This window comes from Salmo trutta, chromosome 6 (genome assembly GCF_901001165.1).
Source record: "Salmo trutta chromosome 6, fSalTru1.1, whole genome shotgun sequence".
In the NCBI taxonomy this organism is placed as follows: domain Eukaryota; kingdom Metazoa; phylum Chordata; class Actinopteri; order Salmoniformes; family Salmonidae; genus Salmo; species Salmo trutta.
In genome coordinates, this window is record NC_042962.1 from 44361618 (window position 1) to 44386640 (window position 25023).

Consider the following 25023-nt stretch of genomic DNA (forward strand, 5'->3'; position numbering starts at 1 on the left):
CTCCACGTCTCCTGATGTACTGGCCTGTCTCCTGGTAGCGCCTCCATGCTCTGGACACTACGCTGACAGACACAGCAAACCTTCTTGCCACAGCTCGCATTGATGTGCCATCCTGGATGAGCTGCACTACCTGAGCCACTTGTGTGGGTTGTAGACTCCGTCTCATGCTACCACTAGAGTGAAAGCACCGCCAGCATTCAAAAATGACCAAAACATCAGCCAGGAAGCATAGGAACTGAGAAGTGGTCTGTGGTTACCACCTGCAGAACCACTCCTTTATTGGGGGTGTCTTGCTAATTGCCTATAATTTCCACCTGTTGTCTATTCCATTTGCACAACAGCATGTGAAATTTATTGTCAATCAGTGTTGCTTCCTAAGGGGACAGTTTGATTTCACAGAAGTGTGATTGACTTGGAGTTACATTGTGTTGTTTAAGTGTTCCCTTTATTTTTTTGAGCAGTGTATATATATATATATATATATATATATATATATATATATATATATATATATATATATATATATATATATATATAAACTATGACTTATAAATAGGGCCCTGCCCATTTCCAAGTTTCAGCAGGCTCTAGCTACTTTCACTTTCCCTGAAAACACGTGGTAAACACTTGGCTGTTCTGATGGGTGTTCTCCTTTCTGCTTCTAAACGGCAGCAGATAATAAAGCATTTGCTTTAGATGGTTTCCTCATGTTTTGGGGAAATTTGCGACGCGTCAACAAATACAAACACGTAATCTATCTTTGATTACAGTTAGTGAAAACTGAATTTTACCATTGTCTTCTAATATCCACGAAATTACTTCAAATAGACTGCGAAGGATATCATGGGAGGTTGTTTATCTGTCGGAACAGCCCTGTCAGGTTTTGTCTGGCAGCAAACTCTGCGTCTTGATTGGCTATCGAAAAAGAGTCTGAGTAACCTTGATCATATGCGAAACTCCTATTGGAGAAGACATTCTTCTGTATGTGGGTATCGTCACCAGGCTGTTACTCTACAGATTGAACTAGAAGATTAGTTTTAAAATATATATTTGGTTACGCTGTTTGATGTTGTAAGTGACCTGACTGTACTTTTGCAGCGGATCTGCAACAGGAAACCATAATTTCTTCAAGTCTTTCGTTCGTGATTTGTTGTCCATAGTCAAACTAAAAGGTAAGGCGATCTATAATTTATTAGTGTTGATGACAGGCTCTATATCAGCTCATTAGAAAGGAGAAAGAAATCAACTACTTCAAAGCACTTGCATTCTGTGTTTGGAAACGAGGAAGGACCTTTTGTGTTGAGAACGGGGAAATGAGGTGGTGGCCTGAAGCTGAAAAACGTGAAGTTGCTCGATCCCCGTCGAGGGAGGAGCTGATGTTTTGTATATGGCCGTAAAGCATGCTTATGGTGACAATACAATGTGTTGGCACCTTCCATTCGTGCACATTTTCGCATAAAAAAAAACTATATTTCAACAGTCTGCGCAGGCAAATTTGCCGAACGGCTAAACTTGGAATCAATCACAACTCCCTTACATACCCCTCGTGATGAAGGCAGCCAATGGCCTGCTTCTATCTTCGATGTAAACACAGCCACTTTCAGCACTATGGTGTTGAAGGTTGAGCTGCATAATGTTGGATGCATTGGAATATAATATTTAGGTGGTTTAAATTATTAACTTTCCCACTAACCTTCTAAAAGTTGACGGTGCCAAAATCTAGCGTGAGACATGTTTCCGGTAATGTTCGTTTCATGCATATACATTTGAACAAAGCACATCATCACAAATAGTGTTTCACCATTTATTGACTATGGAGACAAGTAGCGAAGGTGGCTTAGGGAGAATTTGAAGTATCTAAATATAGTGTAACCTACCAATCAATGTAGTCTAGTAAGTACCGTGGAGGGAACAATCTTACAATGGTGCAGTCCATACACGAGAGCTTTACCATCTATGCCAGAAGCCCGAGCCTCTGCTAGAGACTAGAACTGTCGTCAACGCATGATTCGGTATTCCCCCTTCTCTCTAGGAGCATTTGTGTGCCCATGCCCCATAGGCGTATCAAAGATCGCACCCTGGTCACTAATGTAGCTAACCGATGTAGAGAGAGACAAGTACCTTAGCAGAATGCAATCTAAAGCTTGTGTGGTCTAGAGAGGAGAGCTCGACCATCTATGGCAAAAGCCTGGGCTGCTGACGACAACAATATAATTCTCCCCACTGCATGTTACAATAGTAAAATTATCTGTTTTGTCATGTGTTAAACTGATTCTACATTGAATTTAGTCTTCGAAATGTTCAAACAACCATGTGTATCTGTAGTTGGTGTTCTTCAACTCCAAAATGTACTAGACTGTCCAAGACAAAATCCACAAAGAAAAGACAACAGGCAAATGCATATGTGGTCCCAATGTCTAAATGGTGACAGCAGGGCTAGTTCAAACTGCAGTAGGAGGGTTCTGCTCACAGGTCCGTGAATCAGCCCATGCTTGGTGATTTAGCACTTGTTGATCTCTGGGAGCAGGACACATGAGAGCTGAATAGATAAAGTGAGAGACCAGAATGAATCAAATAAATAATCACAGCAAAGGAATGTATTTTGTGAGCTAGAAAATGAACATTCTGACAGTCTGAGGCAGGGTACTCTGCAATCATCCTAGTTCAGCTATTGACAGGGATAATGTGGAATTTTGTATTTGTCAGTATGAATTCAATTAGTGGGTCCTGCCTTGATGACTGTATTAGATGTACACTACTTGTCCAATAGATTTTTGTGGTCTTAAATTATTACTTTGAATTATTACTCCCGAAATAACATGCTAGCTAGTGATAAACCTACAGTATCTGCTCCTGCTAGCTAGCAACATATCTTCTTATTAGCAAGCTAGCTACATTACTAAGGTTGCTGTGTTCTAGGTTGGGAGTTGTTTTACAGCTTGCATTGACGGTATCATGCTTCTCTAACTAAATAGTTCAAAATAAATAGACTTGATACCTGATAGCAGTTTGTCGGACGAAGATTGCTCTCGAGATGTCACCAACTGTCTACTACCTTAGATACGGACACCGTGACTGGCAGATGTGATCAGCAGAGAGAGTACCATGAATAGTACACATGTTTTGAATTTAGTACTCTAGCGAACATAAAAGTATGTATTTAAATGTTTGTGTTCAGAATAAATAAATACACACTATGTAAAAACCAGCTCCTCCCTCGACAGAGATCGATCTCGAAAACGTAAGCAGATCCTGTCGCTTGCTACGGGCCATTACCTAAAGGGGTCCGGAAGGACCTTTACCTAGAACAGCAAGCTGATACAGGCCATATTGTAACCAAATACACGTCTCAAATCTAACGGTTATTGCTACCAGGTGCATTGATCCATGTTATAGTAGTTCCTGTCTCAAGACAATATGAATATCTTCATTTATTTCATTGGCTCATTTCATAACTCACTGTTACTCCTCCTTGATCAGATGGCCCAGTGGTGCCAGCTGCAGCTACTGGAGTCTAAATACCTGGAGCAGGTCGACCAGCTCTACGATGACTCCTTCCCCATGGACATCAGACAGTACCTCAGCAAGTGGATTGAGAGCATCGACTGGTAAGCAGTGATGGGAGGAGAGAGTCTGCTGTATTTAATAGATAAATAAAGGTTCTATTTTACTATATTCGGATCTATGCCATTCTATTTTAGTGTTGCTGAGAAGCTGCTGTATAATGGATAAATAAAGCTCTAATCTCTCTGCTGTTATCTATTCATATCCTTCGTCCGATCTCTTCCCCTGTGATTGAAACACCGTAGGGAAAATGTGGCTGTTCAGGACTCCTTAGCAACAGTACGTTTCCATGACCTCCTAGCCCAGCTGGATGATCAACACAGCCGCTTCGCCCTGGAAAACAACTTCCTGCTACAACACAACATCCGCAAGATCAAGAGAAACCTCCAGGTGTAGTATGAGCTCAGTCACGTCTGTGCCAGTGGCCTTCCATACGTTATTGCTTGTATGTTACAGTAATGATCTATAATAACTTTATTTTTTTTGTTTTATTCTGGTTATGACCCCAGTGTCTGAATGGTTTTTGCGATTTATAGTAAAAAATGTACACACTTTCACAGGACCACTTTCAGGAGGACCCTGTTCACATGGCCATGATCATCTCCAGAAACCTGAAGGAGGAGCAGAAGATTCTGGCTGCTGCCAAAAGCATAGAGGTGCCCTACATGGACTTTTATTGACATACGTTGTAATTAACAAAATCACCACACGTCTTTCTCAATCCATGCTGTCAGATATTGTAGGTGATACATAACTGTATATTGGAGCGTTAACATGCTTTAACTGTGGAGTTAAATGAACAGTATTTTCTTGTCAGACCGACAGAGAAAACACACAGACTAGCATGGTTCTGGAGAAACAAAAGCTGGACAACAAAGTCAAAGACATGAAAAATAAGGTTCAGGTGAGTGATCATTTCCATCATATACTATATGTTGATTCCATCAGTGATTTGCAGTACGTGTTCATGCATATCAGGTTTACCATCTATCTGATCCAGCACGTTTATCTCACTTGCTAGGAAGCGGATCAGAATGTTAAGTCTCTGGAATACCTTCAAGACGAGCATGATTTTAAGGAAAATACTCTTAAGAACAGAGGTGAGGGTTTTATTCTCTATCTGTAGTAGATCATCTATTTACAGGAATCTGTGTTTCGAGTATAGTCAGTAAGTGAATGTTTTTCCTTCTCCCACTTTAGAACATGAAATTAACGGGCTGACACAGAAACAGCTGGAACACGAGAAGCTGCAGATTGCAGAGATGTGTTTCAAGCTGAAGTTCAAGAGAGGGGTAAGAGGGGTCAGGATGAGGTTAAACGGGGACGTTTTATCATGACGTTGTACTGTGAATATTAACCGATTTTGTTTACGCCTCAAGCACCACTAAAACGACGTGTGTTTTAGTCATTCAGAACATATGAGTTGAGACTAAGGGGTCTTTCACACCAAATTGGTTTGGTGTGTTTTTTTCCCAAACTCTGGTGCGTTTACACCCTTAGTTCTTGGTTCTTTGGACTGGTGTGATCATTATATCCGCACTTGGGAGGGCACTAAACAATGCACAGTGGTTCACTCAAAAAGGGTGGTCTCGGTCCAATTCAATTCGTACACTGGTGCGGTTCGCTGCAGGTGAGAATGCAGTCAGCCAAAACACAGGAAAAGAGGTTGCGCATTATTTTTGGTTGTTTGACAGCATTTTATTTAATGGACGCAGCATCATCACTTGAGATCTCTGAAACATTTTGTGAGTAGCAGCGCATCCAATGCAGGTTAGGGGAGCCCGGGGGGCTATACCGGGGTTATAGCTGAATATAGCCTATTCACGTTGCAGTTTGAGCGGCTACGGTGCTCCGTTTCCTCCCACATGTTGTTGGAAGACCAAAGCGAAAGTAATATGAAGATCGGGACACACAAGTGATGCTTTATAATAATCATAGGTGGATTTAACGTGAGCATTTAAACAAATGACTTTTATGGACATTTTATTTGACATTTGGAAATGTGAAACCAATCGGATCAAATAGGGGGAAAAGACAATGTAACAAATGGAGTAGAACAATATCTCAAAACTATATGTGAAAACGCCCTTAGAGTGATAACCAGCCTGCTCACGTTGAAGAGTAGATAATAACTGTTCTTTGTGTGCATGGACTTGCATGAACTTTACTTAATTTCCTCCACAGGAAGTGGTTGGCCAGTTGGCGGAGGTGCTCAACATGGCCGAGGCGGTCCAGTCAGACCTGATCTCAGAGGAGCTGGCGGAGTGGAAGAAGAGGCAGCAGATCTCCTGTATCGGAGGACCACCCAACGCATGTCTGGACCAACTGCAGAACTGGTGAGGAGACTAGTTCATTCTTTTGGTCATCTCTTGTCTGATCAAGCAAAAATATGAATTTAGGAACCCAACAAATGAAGTATTCTTCTTATTCTGCTTCATCTTCTTCTTCCCCTGTAGGTTCACAGCGGTGGCGGAAAGCCTGCAGCAGGTGAGGCAGCAGCTGAAGGAGCTCCAGGAACTAGAGCAGAAGTACACATACGACAACGACCCAATCAAACAGCAGAAAGGCTTCCTGGAGGGACGGGCCCTGTCACTGTTCCGGAACCTCCTAGAACAGTGAGTGACACCACATTTGTATTCCAATGTTAAAGGCCCATTCTGTGTTTTTCGCTGGTGTTTTTGATTATTTTATAGTTTTTTAGTTTTGTTTGTCTCCCCAATTTTGTGGTATCCAATTGTTAGTTTACAGTCTTGTCCCGTCGCTGCAACTCCCGTACGGACTCGGGAGAGGCTAAGGTCGAGAGCCATGCGTCCTCTGAAACACGACCTTGCCAAGGAGCACTGCTTCTTGACACACTGCTCGCTTAACCCAGAAGCCAGCCGCACCAATGTGTTGGAGGAAACACCGTACAACTGGCAATGGCAGTCAGCGTGCATGCTCCACGCCGCAACAAGGAATCGCTAGACAGTGATGGGAAAAGGACATCCCGGCAGGCCAAACCCTCCCCTAACCCGGAGAACACTGGGCCAATTGTGCGCCGCCGCATCGGTCTCTGTGACACAGCCCGGGATCGAACCCGGGTCTATAGTGGCGCCTCTAGCACTGCGATGCAGTGCCTTAGACCGCTGAAAGTATTCAGACCCCTTGACTTTTTCCACATTTATGGAAAACACCAGTCTCAACGTCAACAGTGAAGAGGCAACTCCGGATTCTGGCCTTCTAGGCAGAGTTCCTCTGTCCAGTGTCTGTGTTCTTTTGCCCATCTTAAACTTTTATTTTTATTGGCCAGTCTGAGATATGTCTATTTCTTTGCAAATCTGCCTAGAAGGCCAGCTTCCCGGAGTCGCCTCTTCACTGTTGACGTTGAGACTGGTGTTTTACGGGCACTATTTAATTAAGTTGCGAGTTGAGGACTTGTGAGGTGTCTTTTTCTCAAGCTAGACACTCTAATGTACTTGTCCTCTTGCTCAGTTGTGCACCGGGGCCTCCCACTTCTCTTTCTATTCTGGTTAGAGCCAGTTTGCACTGTTCTGTGAAGAGAGTAGTACACAGCGTTGTACGAGATCTTCAGTTTCTTGGCAATTTCTCGCATGGAATAGCCTTCATTTTTCAGAACAAGAATAGACTGACGAGTTTCAGAAGAAAGTTCTTTGTTTCTGGCCATTTTGAGCCTGTAATCGAACCCACAAATGCTGATGCTCCAGATACTCAACTAGTCTAAAGAAGGCCAGTTTTATTGCTTCTTTAATTAGAACAACAGTTTTCAGCTGTGCTAACATAATTGCAAAATGGTTTTCGAATGAGAAATTAGCCTTTTAAAATGATAAACTTGGATTAGCTAAGACAACGTGCCATTGGAACACAGGAGTGATGGTTGCTGATAATGGGCTTCTGTACACCTATGTAGATATTCCATAACAGAATCTGCCGTTTCCAGCTACAATAAACATTTATAACATTAACAATGTCTGCACTGTATTTCTGATCAATTTGATGTTATTTTAATGGACAAAAAAATGTGCTTTTCTTTCAAAAACAAGGACATTTCTAAGTGACCCCAAACTTTTGAACGGTAGTGTATATATATACTGTACATTGTACCTATTTGTTCTTGAAGAATATCTAAATGCCTCTATACAGTTGTCGTGTCTTTGGGTACCATTAAACTGAAGATAGGTTTATCAATTAACTCCCTGTAATTATTATCACGCGATTAAACTGATTAATCGTTTAATTGTAATTAACTAGGAGATCGGGGCACCAAGAAAAATATTCAGATTACAAAGTTATAATTTTCCTAATATAACTTGACCTATATTATAATATAGGCCGATTATCTTCTGGTTTGAATGGCGTATTTTACCTCTCGTCCAGTCTCATTCCAAACGTCGTAAATTGTTGTATCTGCACGAACCCAGTCTTTACTAAAATCATCCCTACATCAATTGTCTTAAAATCATTTATTTACTACACTAAGTAATTAACAGAAAACATACAAACAGTAATTATCGTCACAAAGGATTGGTATAGTAATGTGCCCTAATGGCTAACAAGCATGGCTGGTCTGTTAGACAATGGGTCATAAACGGTCAGCTGAGAAGTTACACAGAGTTCATTAATATTAACAATTGACAATTGAAGGCTCACTCATTCGGGAACAATTGCAATCAATATATATTTACGCTCATGTGTCGTCGGGATTCTTGTTGGAGAGTTTTGTTCTGATGGGGAGTTCTGTCCGCGTTCTCTCTCTCTCTCTCTCTCGGTTAGAATGGATCTTTCAGAGCGACATTCATTAATGTCGTCATAGAATGGATGTTTCGTTGGTCTTCGCGTTCGATGATATAATTTACTTAGCTGCAGACTAATTAATATCAAAGACTTGTTCTTATTCTGTCGATATCGATAGTCTAAAAGTTAACCACGTGGTATGGTTCACTTTCAGTAGAGTACTTGGATGATAAAACCTAATGGCCATGGAGTGCAGGCCTGGTCTAAAGAAATGTAAATCAGGGGGTGTTTTATAGTGCCCATAGAACAGGCTTGTCAAATGACGCCTGGTCCTGTATGTGTCCCTGGGGGCGTGCCTATGACTGAGTTAGAATTGTATTTCTGTAACCAAGTCTATCACATTAACATCAGTACATAGCATCTCAATGTATTACAAATAGCTTTATCCTTATTAATACATTTTATACAACCATTATGATGCCAGTCTCATCGCTGAGGCTATTATATAAACAGTTTTATGGTAATATGGCTATATTGTCTCTCTATGAAACATGTGGTAGTAGATTCTCCTCTTGGAATTTTTACAACCCTGGGTTGGGGGGAAGGTAGGTTGGGTGATGGTACAAAGGGGAGGGGGTCAACTGTCCTTCCTGTACCCAAAGAGGCCAACGTCATGACACAGTATATCCCCTCTAAATTCCTTGTGTCTATGGTGTTTCTCAGTTCCTTGGTGGTGGAGAGACAGCCCTGTATGCCCACACATCCACAGAGACCTCTGGTGCTGAAGACACAGGTGCAGTTCACTGTCAAGCTCAGGTAAGCACAACACAACAGCACCTCCCGTCTGTAGTTTTTATGAATCCATCCAGACCTGGTTGAGTTTTGATTTGTATTTTCTCTCTAGATTTCTTGTGAAGCTCCAGGAATTCAATTATCAACTCAAAGTGAAAGCTTTGTTTGACAAGTAAGTGGATGAGTGTGGTAGAATATATGTGTTTGTGCATTGTTGTGCCCTGCTCTTGAATTTGTGATGTGAATACAAACTAAAGAAGGAATGCACATTGCATTTTCTCTCCAGGGACGTTACAGAAAAGAAAGGGTTTCGTAAGTTCAACATATTGGGTACCAACACAAAAGTTATGAATATGGAGGAGTCAAATGGAAGCTTGGCTGCAGAGTTTCGCCATTTGGTAAGCTGGCACAATTTACAAATAGCATACAGGGCATTACATCTGAATAAGTTGTCCCGATTGTCCATTTGGACCTGCACTGTCATCACTCCTTACAGTTTATTCTCTGGTCTCAACACAGCAACTGAAAGAGCAGAAAGTAGCCGGCAACAGAACAAATGAGGTGAGAGACTACCTGGGTTAAATGACTGTCCTATAATGACAAGGTAATCAGTTACAGTCAATTCACTCCGATAGATATGAGAAGTACTAAGTACAGCGTGGTACTGAGTCCTAGGGTGCGTCACAATAATATCTCTTTTCTACTACTTCCCACATATCTAAAAGCATTGAATTGGTATGGTTCGGAGGGAGTTTCCATCATATTTCTTATACCAGTCATTTCCTTTCAAATCAGGGAAGTGAACAAGTGCAGACAATTGGGACATAGCCCTAATGTGTTACTGTCTGATCATGTTATTCCAGGGGCCTCTCATTGTGACAGAGGAGCTGCACTGCATCTGCTTTGAATCTGAACTCAACCAGTCAGGTCTGGAGCTCAAGCTAGAGGTAAGTGGTCTGAAATATAGTTTAGAAAGGAAACACCAAGTAGAAAACGTTTTTGTTTTTTTACAATTTATTTAAGAATGAATAATGCAAGTCGTGGCGATATAGGCTCTGCTCCTTCAGGGTAGCTCACTGCCCATGCAAAGTGTCAATATATAAAATGACCTACAAGCAGGAAAACAGAACCTAACAGGTAGAGGCTGGGGTGATGGTGGGAGTAAAGAAGCAAACGGATACTAGCAGTAGCAGCAAGTGGCAGCAGGATGTGTTAGCAGAATCAGTCATCTTAAATAGAACGCCAAATAAGGTAAAGGAGATCGTTACTAGCATCTAATTGGTGCCATCTCAGCTGATGCTGAAGCGGGCACTCGGGTTCCTTTTCTGAACTGGCTTCACTTTATTTCAGAAAACAAACACCACATAGAAATATGTTTAACCATTTATTAAATAATAATATTTCAAGTCTTGGCGATATAGGCTCTGTTACATCAGGGGAGCTCACTGCCCAAGCAAAGCGTCAATATATAAAATTACTTACAAGCTATACCAATCCCCCAAAACAGCAGAACCATACACCAGACGTGTCACTACTGCAGAAAGTGCCATTGAGACATGATCAAATAGACCAGCTAGGTCATCCTACCATTACAAGACTATACTATGTGTGAATATGAACCATGTGTAGAATGCGCTGTGTAACGTATGTCTTATACAGTGCCTTGCAAAAGTATTCATCCACCTTGGCGTTTTTCCTATTATGTTGCATTACAAGCTGTAATTTAAATAGATTTTTATTTGGATTTCATGTAATGGACATAAACAAAATAGTCCAAATTGGTGAATTGAAATGAAAAAAGAACATGTTTCAAGAAATTATACAAAATAAAAAACTGAAAAGTGGTGCGTGCATATGTATTCACCCCCTTTCCTATGAAGCCCCTAAATAAGATCTGGTGCAACCAATTACCTTGAGAAGTCACATAATTAGTTAGATTGCACACAGGTGGACTTTATTTAAGTGTCACATGATCTGTCATGATCTCAGTATATATACACCTGTTCTGAAAGGCCCCAGAGTCTGCAACACCACTAAGCAAGGGGCACCACCAAGCAAGCGGCACCATGAAGACCAAGGAGCTCTACAAACAGGTCAGGAACGAAGTTGTGGAGAAGTACAGATCAGGGTTGGTTTATAAAAAAATATCAGAAACTTTGAACATCCCACGGAGCTCCATTAAATCCATTATTAAAAAATGGAAAGAATATGGCACCATAACAAACCTGTCAATAGAGGGCCGCCCACCAAAACTTACAGACCAGGCAAGGAGGGCATTAATCAGAGAGGCAACAAAGAGACCAAAGATAACCCTGAAGGAGCTGCAAAGCTCCCCAGCGGAGATTGGAGTATCTGTCCATAGGACCACTTTAAGCCATACCACTCCACAGAGCTGGGCTTTACCGAAGAGTGGCCAGAAAAAAAAGACATCGCTTAAAGAAAAAAATAAGCAAACACGTTTGTTGTTCGCCAAAAGTGGGAGACTCCCCAAACATATGGAAGAAGGTACTCTGGTCAGATGAGACTAAAATTGAGCTTTTTGGCCATCAAGGAAAATGCTATGTCTGGTGCAAACCCAACACCTCACATTAACCCGAGAACACCATCCCCACAGTGAAGCATGGTGGTGGCAGCATCATGCTGTGGGGATATTTTTCATCGGCAGGGACTGGGAAACTGGTCAGAATTAAAGGAATAATGTATGGCGCTAAATACAGGGAAATTCTTGAGGGAAACCTGTTTCAGTCTTCCAGAGATTTGAGACTGGGACGGAGGTTCACCTTCCAGCAGGACAATGACCCTAAGCATACTGCTAAAGCAACACTCGAGTGGTTTAAGGGAAACATTTAAATGTCTTGGAATGGCTTAGTCAAAGCCCAGACCTCAATCCAATTGAGAATCTGTGGTATGACTTAAAGATTGCTATACACCAGCGGAACCCATCCAACTTGAAGGACCTGGAGCAGTTTTGCCTTGAAGAATGGGGAAAAAATCCCAGTGGCTGGATGTGCCAAGCTTATAGAGACATACCCCAAGAGACTTGCAGCTGTAATTGCTGCAAAATGTGGCTCTACAAAGTATTGACTTGGGGGTGGGGATTGTTATGCACGCTCAAGTTTTCAGTTTTTTTTGTCTTATTTCTTGTTTGTTTCACAATAAAAAAATATTTTGCATCTTCAAAATGGTAGGCATGTTGTGTAAATCAAATGATACAAATCCCCCAAAAATCTATTTTAATTCCAGGTTGTAAGGTAACAAAATAGGAGAAATGCCGGGGGGGGGAATACTTTCGCAAGCCACTATAGTTCTCATATGACACTGGGTACCCTTGCTTGAGGCAAGGTGAGCTGTTATCTTAGTATATTCGTCCTATCTAACTAGCAACCGTAAGCAGTACGGACCCAACCGCCCTGGAGACGCACCGCCAGGTGCTCATACTGAAACTAAATGAGTAATCATCTGACGGGTCTGCATAAGGAGATATTTTTATCTAACAAGAAAACTTAAGTAATATGAGCCAGTCAACCACCTGCAGCTACAGTGCCTTCAGAAAGTATTCAGACCTCTTGACTTTCTCCACATTTTGTTACGTTACAGCCTTCTAAAATTGATCCAATATTCAGACCCTTTACTCAGTACTTTTTTGAAGCATCTTTGGCACCGATTACAGCATCGAGTCTTCTTGGGTATGATGCTACAAGCTTGGCACACCTGTATTTGGGGAGATTTTCCCATTCTTCTCTGCAGAACCTCGCAAGCTCTGTCATGTTGGATGGGGAGCGTTGCTGCACAGCTATTTTCAGGTCTCTCCAGAGATGTTCGATCGGGCTCTGGCTGGGCCACTCAAAGACATTCAGACTTGTCTCGAAGCCACTCCTGCGTTGTCTTGGCTGTGTGCTTAGGGTCGTTGTCCTGTTGGAACCTTTGCCCCAGTCTGAGGTCCTGAGTGCTCTGGAGCAGGTTTTCATCAAGGATCTCTCTGTACTTTGCTCTGTTCATCTTTGCCTCGATCCTGACTAGTCTCCCAGTCCCTGCTGCTGAAAAACATCCCCACAGCATGATGCTGCCACCACCATGCTTCAACGTAGGGATGGTGCCAGGTTTCTTCCAGATGTGACGCTTGGTATTCAGGCCAAAGAGTTCAATCTTGGTTTCATCAGACCAGAGAATCTTGTTTCTCATGGTCTGAAAGTCCTTTAGGTGCCTTTTAGAAAACTCCAAGCGGGCTGTCATGTGCTTTTTACCGAGGAGTGGCTTTCATCTGGCCACTCTACTATAAAGGCCTGATTGGTGGAGTGCTGCCGAGATGGTTGTTCTTCTGGAAGTTTCCCCTAGCTCTACACAGGAACTCTAGAGCTCTGTCAGTGTGACCATCAGATTCTTGGTCACCCCTGATTGCTCAGTTTGACCGGGCGACCAGCTCTAGGAAGAGTCTTGGTGGTTCCAAACTTGTTCCATTTAAGAATGATGGAGGCCACTGTGTTCTTGGGGACCTTCAATGCTGCAGAAATGTTTTGGTACCCTTCCCCAGATCTGTTCCTCGACACAATTCCTTCGACCTCATGACTTGATTTTTGCTTTGACATGGCACTGTCAACTGTGGGACCTTATATAGACAGGTGTGTGCTATTTCCAAATGATGTCCAATCAATTGAATTCACCACAGGTAGACTCCAATCAAGTTGTAGAAACATCTCAAGGATGATCAATGGAGAAAGCGTCTGAATACTTCTATAAATAAGGGATGTTATGTTTAATACATTTGCAGAAAATTCTAAAAAACTGTTATTTTTTGTTATTTTGGGGTATTGGCTGTAGTTTGATGAGAGGGAAAAAGTATTTAATCAATTTTAGAATAAGGCTGTAACGTAACAATATGGAAAAAGTCAAGGGGTCTGAATACTTTCCGAAAGCACTGTATATGTGATATACTTTATATCAAGTAGCCAGTAAATATGGCAACATGTAGGCTATTGACCACGGCTGACGCCATCATAGCAAACTTAATGAGGCATGGTACTGGCAGGTAAACTCATCGCAGTTTAGGAGCTCTCAATAGGCCAGCGATGGTCATTATACCATTACATGGCTGTCTACTAGGCCGATGTGTGAATTCTAACTATGTGTAGCATGAGCTAATGCAGCCATACGTCTATTTCTCATATGAAGCGCCGCCGGGTACCCTCGATGAAGCAAGATGAGCTGTCATCTTGGTACATGGGAAATATTCAACTTATCTAACGAGACAGAATTGGGCAGCCCATAGCTCAGAGCGCTGACGAAGGAACCAGAGCCATGATTAGCTCCAGTATCTTGTCATTCGTTGCCAGCATCAATGTTGAACAGAGGTTTTCCAGGTCCCGCCCGTGCTCAGTATCCAGGTAGCATAACATGAAAGAATTAGCATGGAACATCAGTTGTCATCAGCAGAACTAACATTGCTTTGTCCTCTTTCATCTAGGGTTCTATGAGAGTACGGTTAAAATGTGAGTGTCCATAATGCAAACAGTACTTAAGAGATCATGCAAGTTTAAAGGGAAGGAGCACTTAGTGTATTTCAGACTGAAGAACCCAAAAGCCATCATTACGGACCGCCTCTGGGAAAGTGCAATGCAACTACAACACTTTTGCCTTAACTTGGACTCAAACTTGTGCTACTGAGAGAGGAGAGAGAGGCTTTTCCGTAGGCCATGAGAGTACCGGAAAGGTTGATCCTGATTAGGCTACGCACATAGCATAAAACAACATGCAGGTGCATGCACGAGTGTGCAAAGGGAGAGTGACATGATCATCTAAAACCTAGCTCTACAATATAGTCTACCTGAGCTGAGCTGTCTAACGTATATGCCGGTAAGCACTGAGAGAGGATAGATGATGACCTGATAACAAGAAGAAATAGACCAAATAGATACTGAAATACGCCTGCATATTAGTTAGCTCAGAACAGAAGCGGCAAGTATAGCTAGAATTGCACACTATTTCAGACCTGCCCGTTAAATTGAGTGTTTTTAGCTAAATGTATAAGGGAAGGTTCCAGAATGATAAACCTACAGTCAGAATATGTCCGAAATTATAAGTGTGACTGCCGGTGCAAGTCACACTAGCTAATGTGACTGGAAGACACCGTAAATGTATAGCTGATACTATAGTGTCTTGCAGCGGTCTGGTGTCCCGTGCGACACATAATAGACCACTATCTAGATTGATTGCTGCACTAAACAAATTAGTGGCCGCATGAGACCAAATACTATCAAATCGCCGTGATAAGCACCAACCTGCTCGTGTCATCAAGAAAACATTGGTACTCGCTGTATATCGACGCATAGATGCTAGTGTAGGCTACTTCCTCCTGTATAGGCGAGTCGAATTCTCTGTGATGGGGTGTGTTACCCGAGCGCACGGACTCTGCTTGATACTGGCATTGGAAACAAACAAAGTATACAATACTCCCGAGACAAATCTACTAGCTAGCTAGTTGTAGCCGTTATTGACAACAGCAGAGCAGCGACGTGGATTGATCCTCGCAGTCAATGACATCCCCTCAGCAGCCAGACATGCCACATGAGCATATTGAATGAGGTTCGACCACAGCTAGCAAGCATTCGCAAAGAAAATACATATCAGAAAAACGCAGCAATAGTGAGAAACGGCTAGTTACAGCAGCAGCGTCAATGCAGCAAAAGAAGCAAACGCATACTAGCAATCACAGCTGAGGCGGGGACTCAGGTTCCCTATCTGAATTGGCTTCTATTTATATTAGGTCTACACTCCCATTTTCATAAGGTCCAACAGCACTCTGACCTTATTTAATTTGACTTTGACTTTCTCTGGCCTCTGGTCCTTCTTAGACCATCTCACTGCCCATCGTGGTCATCTCCAACGTCAGCCAGTTGCCCAGTGGCTGGGCCTCCATCCTGTGGTACAACATGCTGACCAGCGAGCCCAAGGTAGTACAGTGCATTCATTCAATTTAACCTTTATTTATACATGTTATTTGCATTGAGATCAAATCTCATTGCAAGAGAGACCTTTTCAGAAGGCCCACGCATTAGCCAGTCTAAATCAGATTTTTTTTAAATTGACAGAACACAAACACACTGCTCTCCTTTTCTGTCTCGCTTGTTTCCCTGGTCTGTCCCAGAACCTGAAGTTCTTCCTGAGCCCTCCTGCAGCGTCCTGGGGTCAGCTGTCTGAGGTGCTGAGCTGGCAGTTCTCCTCTGTCACCAAGAGGGGACTCAATGAAGAGCAGCTAGGCATGCTGGCTGACAAACTACTGGGTGAGTCATGATGGGGGATTGGCTTTTGTTATGTTACCATACTTGTAATAACGTTGTTGGTTGATTTACAAACTCCCGATACTTCATGATGAGGTTAACCTAGATACATTTTCTAACAGGCCAGAAAGCACAGAGGAATCCTGAGGGCCTTATCCCCTGGACCAAGTTCTGTAAGGTAGGTCATGACTACAATATACAGAATACAACATCTTTACAGTTGTAATATAGAAGGACCTAGTAATCCATCTAGACATCTGAAGACACATTGTCTACTGTAGAGTCTCAGTGAGAAGAGCTTTCCCTTCTGGCTGTGGATCGAAGCTATCCTGGACCTCATCAAGAGACATCTGCTGTCCCTGTGGAACGATGGGTGAGTTAGTTCTTTATCAGTCGGTTGAACATTATCTAGAGAGTTAGAGTTAGCAGAATGGTGTCTATAGCTTGCCACAACAGACTTCATACTGCTAGAGCTGCAATTTCTCAGCACAAAAGCAAACAACTACACTGTTAAGCTCTAATTAGCTGAGGAACGCTCAATTCAGTTCACTTATATCGAGGCAGAGTTGTTTTGATAACTGGTTGAGGTATTTGGTAGCAACAACATTGAGTCACCATCAGTCAATTCTTGTAAAAATTGAAAAAGTCTGTTTGTATTCGATAAAAGTTTGTATTAAAAGTATGCATTTCAGCACACCGCTGAAGGAATGCAGTTGTATAGGACAAACATAGGTACAGGTAAGCATTTTCAGAATTTACATTTTTACGAGAATCAACTGATGGTGACAATGTTGTTGCTAGAAAATCTTGCGATCAGTTATAAAAACTCACTCCGCCTCGATATAAGAGAACCTAGTTGAGCGTTTCTCTTGCTAGCTCTAATGGACTACCAGGGACCACACATGGCTGAATCAGGTACAGTGCATTCGGAAAGTATTCAGGCCCCTTCCCCTTTTTCACATTTTGTTACGTTACAGACTTATTCTAAAATGGATTCAATAAAAGAAAATCCCAATCAATCACAGTTCCCCATAATGACCAGGCGAAAACAGGTTTTTGGAAATGAATTAAAAACAGAAATACCTTCTTTACGTAAGTATTCAGACCCTTTGCTATGAGACTCGAAATTGAGCTTAGGTGCATCCTGTTTCCATTAATCATCCTTCGGATGTTTCTACAACTTGATTGGAGTCCACCTGTGGTAAATTAAATTGATTGGACATGATTTGGAAAGGCACACACCTGTCTATATAAGGTCCCACAGTTGACAGTGCATGTCAGAGCAAAAACCAAGCCAAGAGGTCGAAGGAATTGTCCGTAAAGCTCCTAGTCAGGATTGTGTTGAGGCACAGATCTGGGGGAAGAGTACCAAAAAATATCTGCAGCATTGAAGGTCCCCAAGAACACATTGGCCTCCATCATTCTTAAATGGAAGAAGTTTGGAACCCCCAAGACTCTTCCAAGAGCTGGCCGCCCAGCCAAACTGAGCAATCGGGGGAGAAGGGCCTTCGTCAGGAAGGTGACCAAGAACCGGATGGTCACATTGACAGAGCTCCAGAGTTCCTCTGTGGAGATGGGAGAACCTTCCAGAAGGACAACTATCTCTGTAGCACTCCACCAATCAAGCCTTTATGGTAGAATGGCCAGGTGGAAGCCACTCTTCAGTAAAAGGCACATGACAGTCCGCTTGGAGTTTGCCAAAAGGCAGCTAAAGAACTCGCAGACCATGAGAAACAAGATGGCGCCGGAGAAGATGGCTGCCATTTTATTGAATCTTAACCATCCGTGCCATTTTGTTTGTTTTTTCACATTGTTTATAAAAAAATGCTACCTAATGTTGCTTCACTGTCTCTTATGACCGAAAAGAGCTTCTGGAAATCAGAACAGCGATTACTTACCTTGAATTGGACTAATAATTTTTCATTCATGAGTTAGACGAGAAGGATTTACACCAGACACCCGAACAGGCACTCATTCCCGTAATTTGCAGGAGAAAGAGACAGAGATTTCGCGGAAGGAGATCGGGGTGCCTTGTGAGGATCAGGCAACGAGTGGCTAATCTGCCTTTGCCATCCATACTGTTAGCCAACGTACAATCTTTGGAAAATAAATGGGACGAAATAAAAGCACGTATATCCTACCAATGGGACATTATAACCTGTAATATCTTGTTTCACCGTGTCGTGGTTGAACGATGACATTAATAACATACAGCTCGCAGGTTATACACTCTATCGGCAGGATAGAACAGCAGCATCTGGTAAGACAAGGGGTGGTGGTCTATGTATATTTGTAAACAACAGCTGGTGCACAGTATATAAATAAGTCTCAAGGTTTTCCTCGCCTGAGGTAGAGTATCTCATGATAAGCTGTAGACCACACTATCTACCTAGAGAGATTATTTGTATTTTTCGTAGCTGTCTACATACCACCACAGACTGACGCAATGAGCTGTATACCACCATAAGCAAACAGGAAAATGCTCATCCAGAAGCAGTCCTCCTAGTGGCCGGGGACTTTAATGCAGGGAAACTTAAATCAGTTTTACCTCATTTCTTTCACCATGTTAAATGTGCAACCAGAGGGGAAAATAACTTTAGACCACCTTTACTTCACACACAGATGCATACAAAAGCTCTCCCTCGCCCTCTATTTGACAAATGTGATGATAATTCTATCCTGATTCCTACTTACAAGCAAAAATTCAAACAGGAAGCACCAGTGACTCGGTCAATAAAAAAGTGGTCAGATGAAGCAGATGCTAAAATACAGGACTGTTTTGTTAACACAGACTGAAATATGTTCTGGGATTCTTCCGATGGCATTGAGGAGTACACCAAATCAGTCACTGGCTTCATCAATAAGTACCCCAACCAGAAGCCATGGATTACAGGCAACATCCGTACTGAGCTAAAGGGTAGAGCTGCCGCTTTCAAGGAGCGGGTCTCTAACCTGGAAGCTTATAAGCTATGCCGTCCAACAAACCATCAAACAGGGGAAGTGTCAATACAGAACTAAGATCCAATCGTACTACACCGGCTCCGATGCTCGTTGGATGTGGCAGGGCTTGCAAACTATTATAGACTACAAAAGGAAGCACAGCCGAGAGCTGCCCAATGTCACGAGCCTACCAGACGAGCTAAATAACTTATGCTTGCTTTGAGGCAAGCAACACTGAAACATGCATGAGAGCATCAGCTGTTCCGGACAACTGTGTGATCACGCTCTCCGCAGCCGATGTGGGACCGTCATAGTCCCTGTGCCCAAGAACACCAAGGTAACCTGCCTAAATGACTTCCGCCCCGTACTACTTACGTCTGTAGCCATGAAGTGCTTTGAAAGGCTGGTCATGGCTAACATCCACACCATTATCCCAGAAACCCTAGACCCACTCCAATTTGCATACCGCCCAACAGATCCACAGATGATGCAATTTCTATTGCACTGCACACTGCCCTTTCACACCTGGACGAAAGGAACACCTATGTGAGAATGCTTTTCATTGACTACAGCTCAGCGTTCAACACCATAGTGCCCTCAAAGCTCATCACTAAGCTAAGGACCCTGGGACTAAACACCTCCCTCTGCAACTGGATCCTGGACTTCCTGACGGGCCGCCCCCAGGTGGTAAGGGTAGGTAACAACACATCCGCCACGCTGATCCTCAACATGGGGGCCTTTAGGGGTGCGTGCTCAGTCCCCTCATGTACTCCCTGTTCACTCATGACTGCATGGCCAGACACGACTCCAACACCATCATTAAGTTTGCAGATGACACAACAGTGGTAGTCCTGATCACCGACAACGATGAGACAGCCTACAGGGAGGAGGTCAGATACCTGACCGTGTGGGGCAAGGACAACAACCTCTCCCTCAACATGATCAAGACAAAGGAGATGATTGTGGACTACAGGAAAAGGAGGACCGAGCACACCCCCATTTTCATTGATGGGGCTGTAGTGGAGCAGGTTGAGAGCTTCAAGTTCCTTGGCGTCCACTTCACCAACAAACTAACATGGTCCAATCACACCAAGACAGTCGTGAAGAGGGCACAACAAAACATATTCCCCCTCAGGAGACTGAAAAGATTTGGCATGGGTCCTCAGATCCTCAAGGTTCTACAGCTGCACCATCAAGAGCATCCTGACGGGTTGCACCATTGCCTGGTATGGCAACTGCTTGGCCGCTACAGTGCGTACAGCCCAGTACATCACCAGGGCCAAGCTTCCTGCCATCCAGGAATCTCTATACCAGGCGGTGTCAGAGGAAGGCCCTAAAAATTGTCAAAGACTACCAGGCACCCTAGTCATAGACTGTTCTCTCTGCTACCGCACGGCAAGCGGAACCGGAGCACCAAGTCTAGGTCCAAGAGGCTTCTAAACAACTTGTACCCCAAAAACATAAGACTCCTGAACGTCTAATCAAATTGCTACCCAGACTATTTGCATTGCCCCCCCCCTTCTACGCAGGTGCTACGCTGTTATTATCTATGCATTGTCACTTTAATAACTCTATCTACATGTACATATTACCTAAATTACCTTACATTTACATTTGTCATTTAGCAGACGCTCTTATCCAGAGCGACTTACAGTAGTGAATGCATACATTTCATACATTTTCATACATTTTAACACATTGACTCTGCACCGGTACCCCCTGTATATAGCCTCACTATTGTTATTTTACTGCTGCTCTTTAATTATTTGTTACTTTTATTTCTTACTTTTTTGGGGGTATTTTAACAAAAAACTGCTTTGTTGGTTAAGGGTTTGTAAGTAAGCATTTATCTGTAAGGTCTACACCTGTTGTATTCAGGGCGTTTGTGACAAATGAAATTTGATTTGATAAAACCAAGATTGAACTCTTTGGCCTGAATGCCAAACTTCACGTCTGGAGGAAACCTGGCACCGGTGAAGCATGGCGGTGGCAGCATCATTCTGTGAGGATGTTTTTCAGCGGCAGGGACTGGGAGACTAGTCAGGATCGAGGGAACGATGAACGGCACAAAGTACAGAGAGATTCTTGATGAAAACCTGCTCCAGAGCGCTCAGAACCTGAACCAGACTTGAACCCAATTGAACATCTCTGGAGAGACCTGAAAATAGCTGTGCAGTGACGCTCCCCATCCAACCTGACAGACCTTGAGAGGATCTGCTGAGAAGAATGGGAGAAACTCACCAAATACAGGTGTGCCAAGCTTGTAGCGTCCTACCCAAGACGACTCAAGGCTGTAATCGCTTCCAAAGGAGCTTCAACAAAGGGTCTGAATACTTATGTTAATGTGATATTTCAGTTTTTTATTTGTAATCATTTCTAAAAACCTGTTTCTGTTTTGTCATTATGGGGTAGATTGATGAGTAAAAAAACAACTGAATACCTTTTTAGAATGAAGTTTTAACGTAACAAAATGTGGAAAAAGTCAAGGTCTGAATACTTTTCAAATGCACTGTACATTTACAGAATTGTTGAACAATGTGAATTTCCCCTGCCAAATAAACATAGCGGTTAAGAAATGTTGTTTATTTTCTTTTTCTCACCCACACAGTTGCATCCTGGGCTTTGTGAGTAAGGAGAGGGAGAAGGCCCTGCTGACTGGGAAGTGTCCAGGCACGTTCTTGCTGCGCTTCAGTGAGAGTAGCAGAGACGGAGCCATCACATTCACTTGGGTGGAACACGACCAATACGGTGAGTCTGTGTAAACACACACCACACACACAGCGGCCCTGTAGCCAATTACAATTAAAAAGTTGATATATTTCAATGTGTGTGTTTCGCAGATAAGCCTGTATTCCATGCAGTGGAGCCCTACACCAAGAAGGAGCTGTCTGCCGTCTCTCTGCCTGACATCATCCGCACCTACAAGGTGATGGCAGCTGAGAACATCCCAGAGAACCCACTCCGCTTCCTCTACCCAGACATCCCCAAAGACAAGTCCTTCGGAAAGTACTACGCTAGGGCCTCAGAGGGTAAGCAGCCAGTGACCTCTTTGTTTTTCAATCCTCTGTGAATATTATAATAAATAATATATGCCATTTAGCAGACACTTTTTTTATCCAAAGCGACTTAGTCATACGTGTATACATTTTACGTATGGGTGGTTCCAGAATAAAGAAGCATTACTGAAATCTACTTCCATTGTCCCACAAAGAGTGGCTGAGAATTCTTCTCTCTTCAGTTTGCTCCTCAATCATTCACCTTGGTAGCAATAGTGTTATTTTTGATTTACACAAAGCCCCTGTAAAGACCCGGATGTCTGTTTGGTAGACCATCGAGGTTGTGTTTTATGACCAACCTCTCAATCAATCAATTTTCTCTGTATAGCATTGAACGACCATAGGAGTTGGCTATAGATCACAGACAGATCTGGGACTAAGTGGTCTTATATCGCTGGTCCACCATTTTTATTTTTCAGCATCGGAGCCTATGGATGTGGAGAGTTCCAGCAGCACAGGATACATGAAGACAGAACTCATATCAGTGTCAGAAGTGTAAGTCTAGAGTATCCTTCGTAATACTCAATATTCATTTCGTTAAAGGTAAAGATGCTATAAGATACTTTTATTTGTATTCGCAATAGTCTGTTTTGAGTATGATCTATAATCTGATTTAACTGTTATTTTCACAATGTGTTTTAGTCACCCATCTAGACTGCAAGACAACATGATGCCCATGTCGCCAGACGTGTTCGGAGAGTTGAAGAGGAGCGTTGCACCAGTGTTCCAGTGTTGGACTGGTCCTAAGGAAATTGATGCTGTGGTGAGTAAAACTTCCCCTCTGGTGTTTATTCTATTCAATTGCAGTCTGATGCCAAACACTAAGAATTGAACAATGCATTAATTTGCGAATATGTCCCTTGCATTTCTCGTCCATTATTGTTCTTTATTGTACTACTTGCCTCAGGCGTCTGATCTCGGAGAGTTTTTAGCTGAAGACTTTCAGGTATTGTGAATGGTACCGTTTTCTCCGAATAAGCATGTCTTTGCAAATAATCACTGGCATCTACTGTAGTAACTTATAGTAAGTACCTGCAGTACAATTGTTTTGTGTTTTCAGCATGAGGCTCATGTATGCATGATTGTCGGTAGTCTGCTACATTTCCACTACGCAGCATCCTCTAAAAATGCTTCAATCCCTTGATGGGAATGAATGTGCATATTGCAAATTCAATGTCATCATGGTGCCATTTATTTTGTCCCTCTGACCAATGGTAGTTTTGCATCCATAAAGACATTTTGCTCATGTTGACATTTTATCCATCCCTCTGTAGATGTTTGAGAACACACCTGACTTGGACCGCAACTGAGCCAACAGACATGTGGGACCTGATCTTTTAGTTTTATAGTCTCATACTGAAGCCCATTTCATTTGCGTCCTTTACTCTCCTTGAACTTCAGTAGTCACATTCCAGAACAAATACACTTTTTTTTTTTAACCTAGTCAGTTTAGAAATATACATTACACTTATATATTATTGTATGTATTACACAATTAATAATTTGGTGGTAATGTGCATGAACATAAAACACTGGCAATAGGGACTCCTATGTCTTTCCATGCCGATGTTCAACCATATACAGTCCCGTGTGGCTAACTTGCGACGCCAGGGTTGTGGGATCGATTCTCATGGGGGATTAGTAAAAAGTGTGAAAATGTATGCACTCACTACTGTAAGTCACTCTGGATAAGAGCGTCTACTAAATGACCCCAAAAAATGAATAAAGGGAGATATCATCCATCTTTAAAATTATATCTTTGTTTGATCATTGAAATAAATACAGTACCAGTCAAAAGTTTGGACATACCTACTCATTCCAGGGTTTTTCTTAATTTTTACTATTTTCTACATTGTACAATAATAGTGAAGACAAACTATGAAATAACACACATGGAATTATGAGGTAACCAAAAAAGTATATTTGGCATTCTCTCAACCAGCTTCATGAGGTAGTCACCTGGAATGCATTTCAATTAACAGGTGTACCTTGTTAATTTGTGGAATTACTTTCTTTAATGCTTTTGAGCCAATCAGTTGTGTTGTGAAAAGGTAGGGGTGGTATACCGAAGATAGCCCTATTTGGTAAAAGACCAAGTCCATGTTATGGCAAGAAAAACTCAAATAGGCAAAGAGAACTCTAACTCTACCTACATGTACATATTACCTCAACTAACCGGTGCCCCAGCACATTAACTCTGTACCGGTACCCCCCTGTATGTAGTCTCGCTATTGTTATTTTACTGCTGCTCTTTAATTACTTTTATTTCTTATTCTTATCTGTATTTTTTAACTGCATTGTTGCTTAGTGGCTCATAAGAAAGCATTTTTGGGGCTCGTAAGTAAGCATTTCAATGTAAGGTAGTATTCGGTGCATGTGACTAATAAAATTTGATTTGATTTGAGAAACGACAGTCCATTACTTTAAGACATGAAGGTAAGTCAATTCAGAAAATTTCAAGGACCTTATATAGACAGGTGTGTGCCTTTCCAAGTCATGTCAAATCAATTGAATTTACCACAGGTGGACTCCAAGTTGTAGCAATGTCTGAAGGATGATCAATGGAAACAGGATGCACCTGAGCTCAATTTCGAGTCTCATAGCAAAGGGTCTGAATACTTATGTAAATACTTTTTTTTCCTTTATTATTTTAAATTTGCAACAAT

The 25023-nt window shown here is 42.3% G+C and overlaps 1 protein-coding gene across 4 annotated transcripts; it reads left to right on the forward strand.

Moving 5' to 3' along the window:
- Window positions 1-956: 956 nt before the first annotated feature.
- Window positions 957-24154, forward strand: LOC115195984 (signal transducer and activator of transcription 1-alpha/beta). Of its 4 annotated transcripts, XM_029756395.1 has the most exons (24): window positions 957-1172; window positions 3481-3608; window positions 3810-3954; window positions 4125-4220; window positions 4382-4468; window positions 4586-4664; window positions 4765-4856; window positions 5749-5900; window positions 6021-6179; window positions 9019-9111; window positions 9200-9259; window positions 9374-9485; window positions 9607-9648; window positions 9951-10034; window positions 15936-16034; window positions 16229-16364; window positions 16484-16539; window positions 16643-16734; window positions 21910-22049; window positions 22142-22330; window positions 22777-22852; window positions 23000-23120; window positions 23265-23303; window positions 23632-23667. In XM_029756395.1, exons 2-24 carry the CDS (start codon window positions 3481-3483, stop codon window positions 23665-23667), a joined length of 2313 nt encoding a protein of 770 aa, XP_029612255.1. In that variant the 5' UTR covers window positions 957-1172. The 4 variants fall into 4 exon arrangements, with proteins under 4 accessions (XP_029612255.1, XP_029612256.1, XP_029612257.1 ...); XM_029756396.1 differs by lacking the exon at window positions 957-1172 and having other exon boundaries at window positions 23632-24154; XM_029756397.1 differs by lacking the exons at window positions 957-1172; window positions 23265-23303 and having other exon boundaries at window positions 23632-24154.
- The last annotated feature ends 869 nt before the right edge of the window (window positions 24155-25023 follow it).

Excerpts from the sequence above, each read along its gene's own strand:
- LOC115195984 (XM_029756395.1), top strand. The coding sequence starts at position 3,481 with ATGGCCCAGTGGTGCCAGCTGCAGCTACTGGAGTCTAAATACCTGGAG. Across the intron at positions 9,649-9,950 it reads CCGGCAACAGAACAAATGAG|GGGCCTCTCATTGTGACAGA; the intron begins GTGAGAGACTAC and ends ATGTTATTCCAG. Across the intron at positions 23,304-23,631 it reads TTTTAGCTGAAGACTTTCAG|ATGTTTGAGAACACACCTGA; the intron begins GTATTGTGAATG and ends ATCCCTCTGTAG.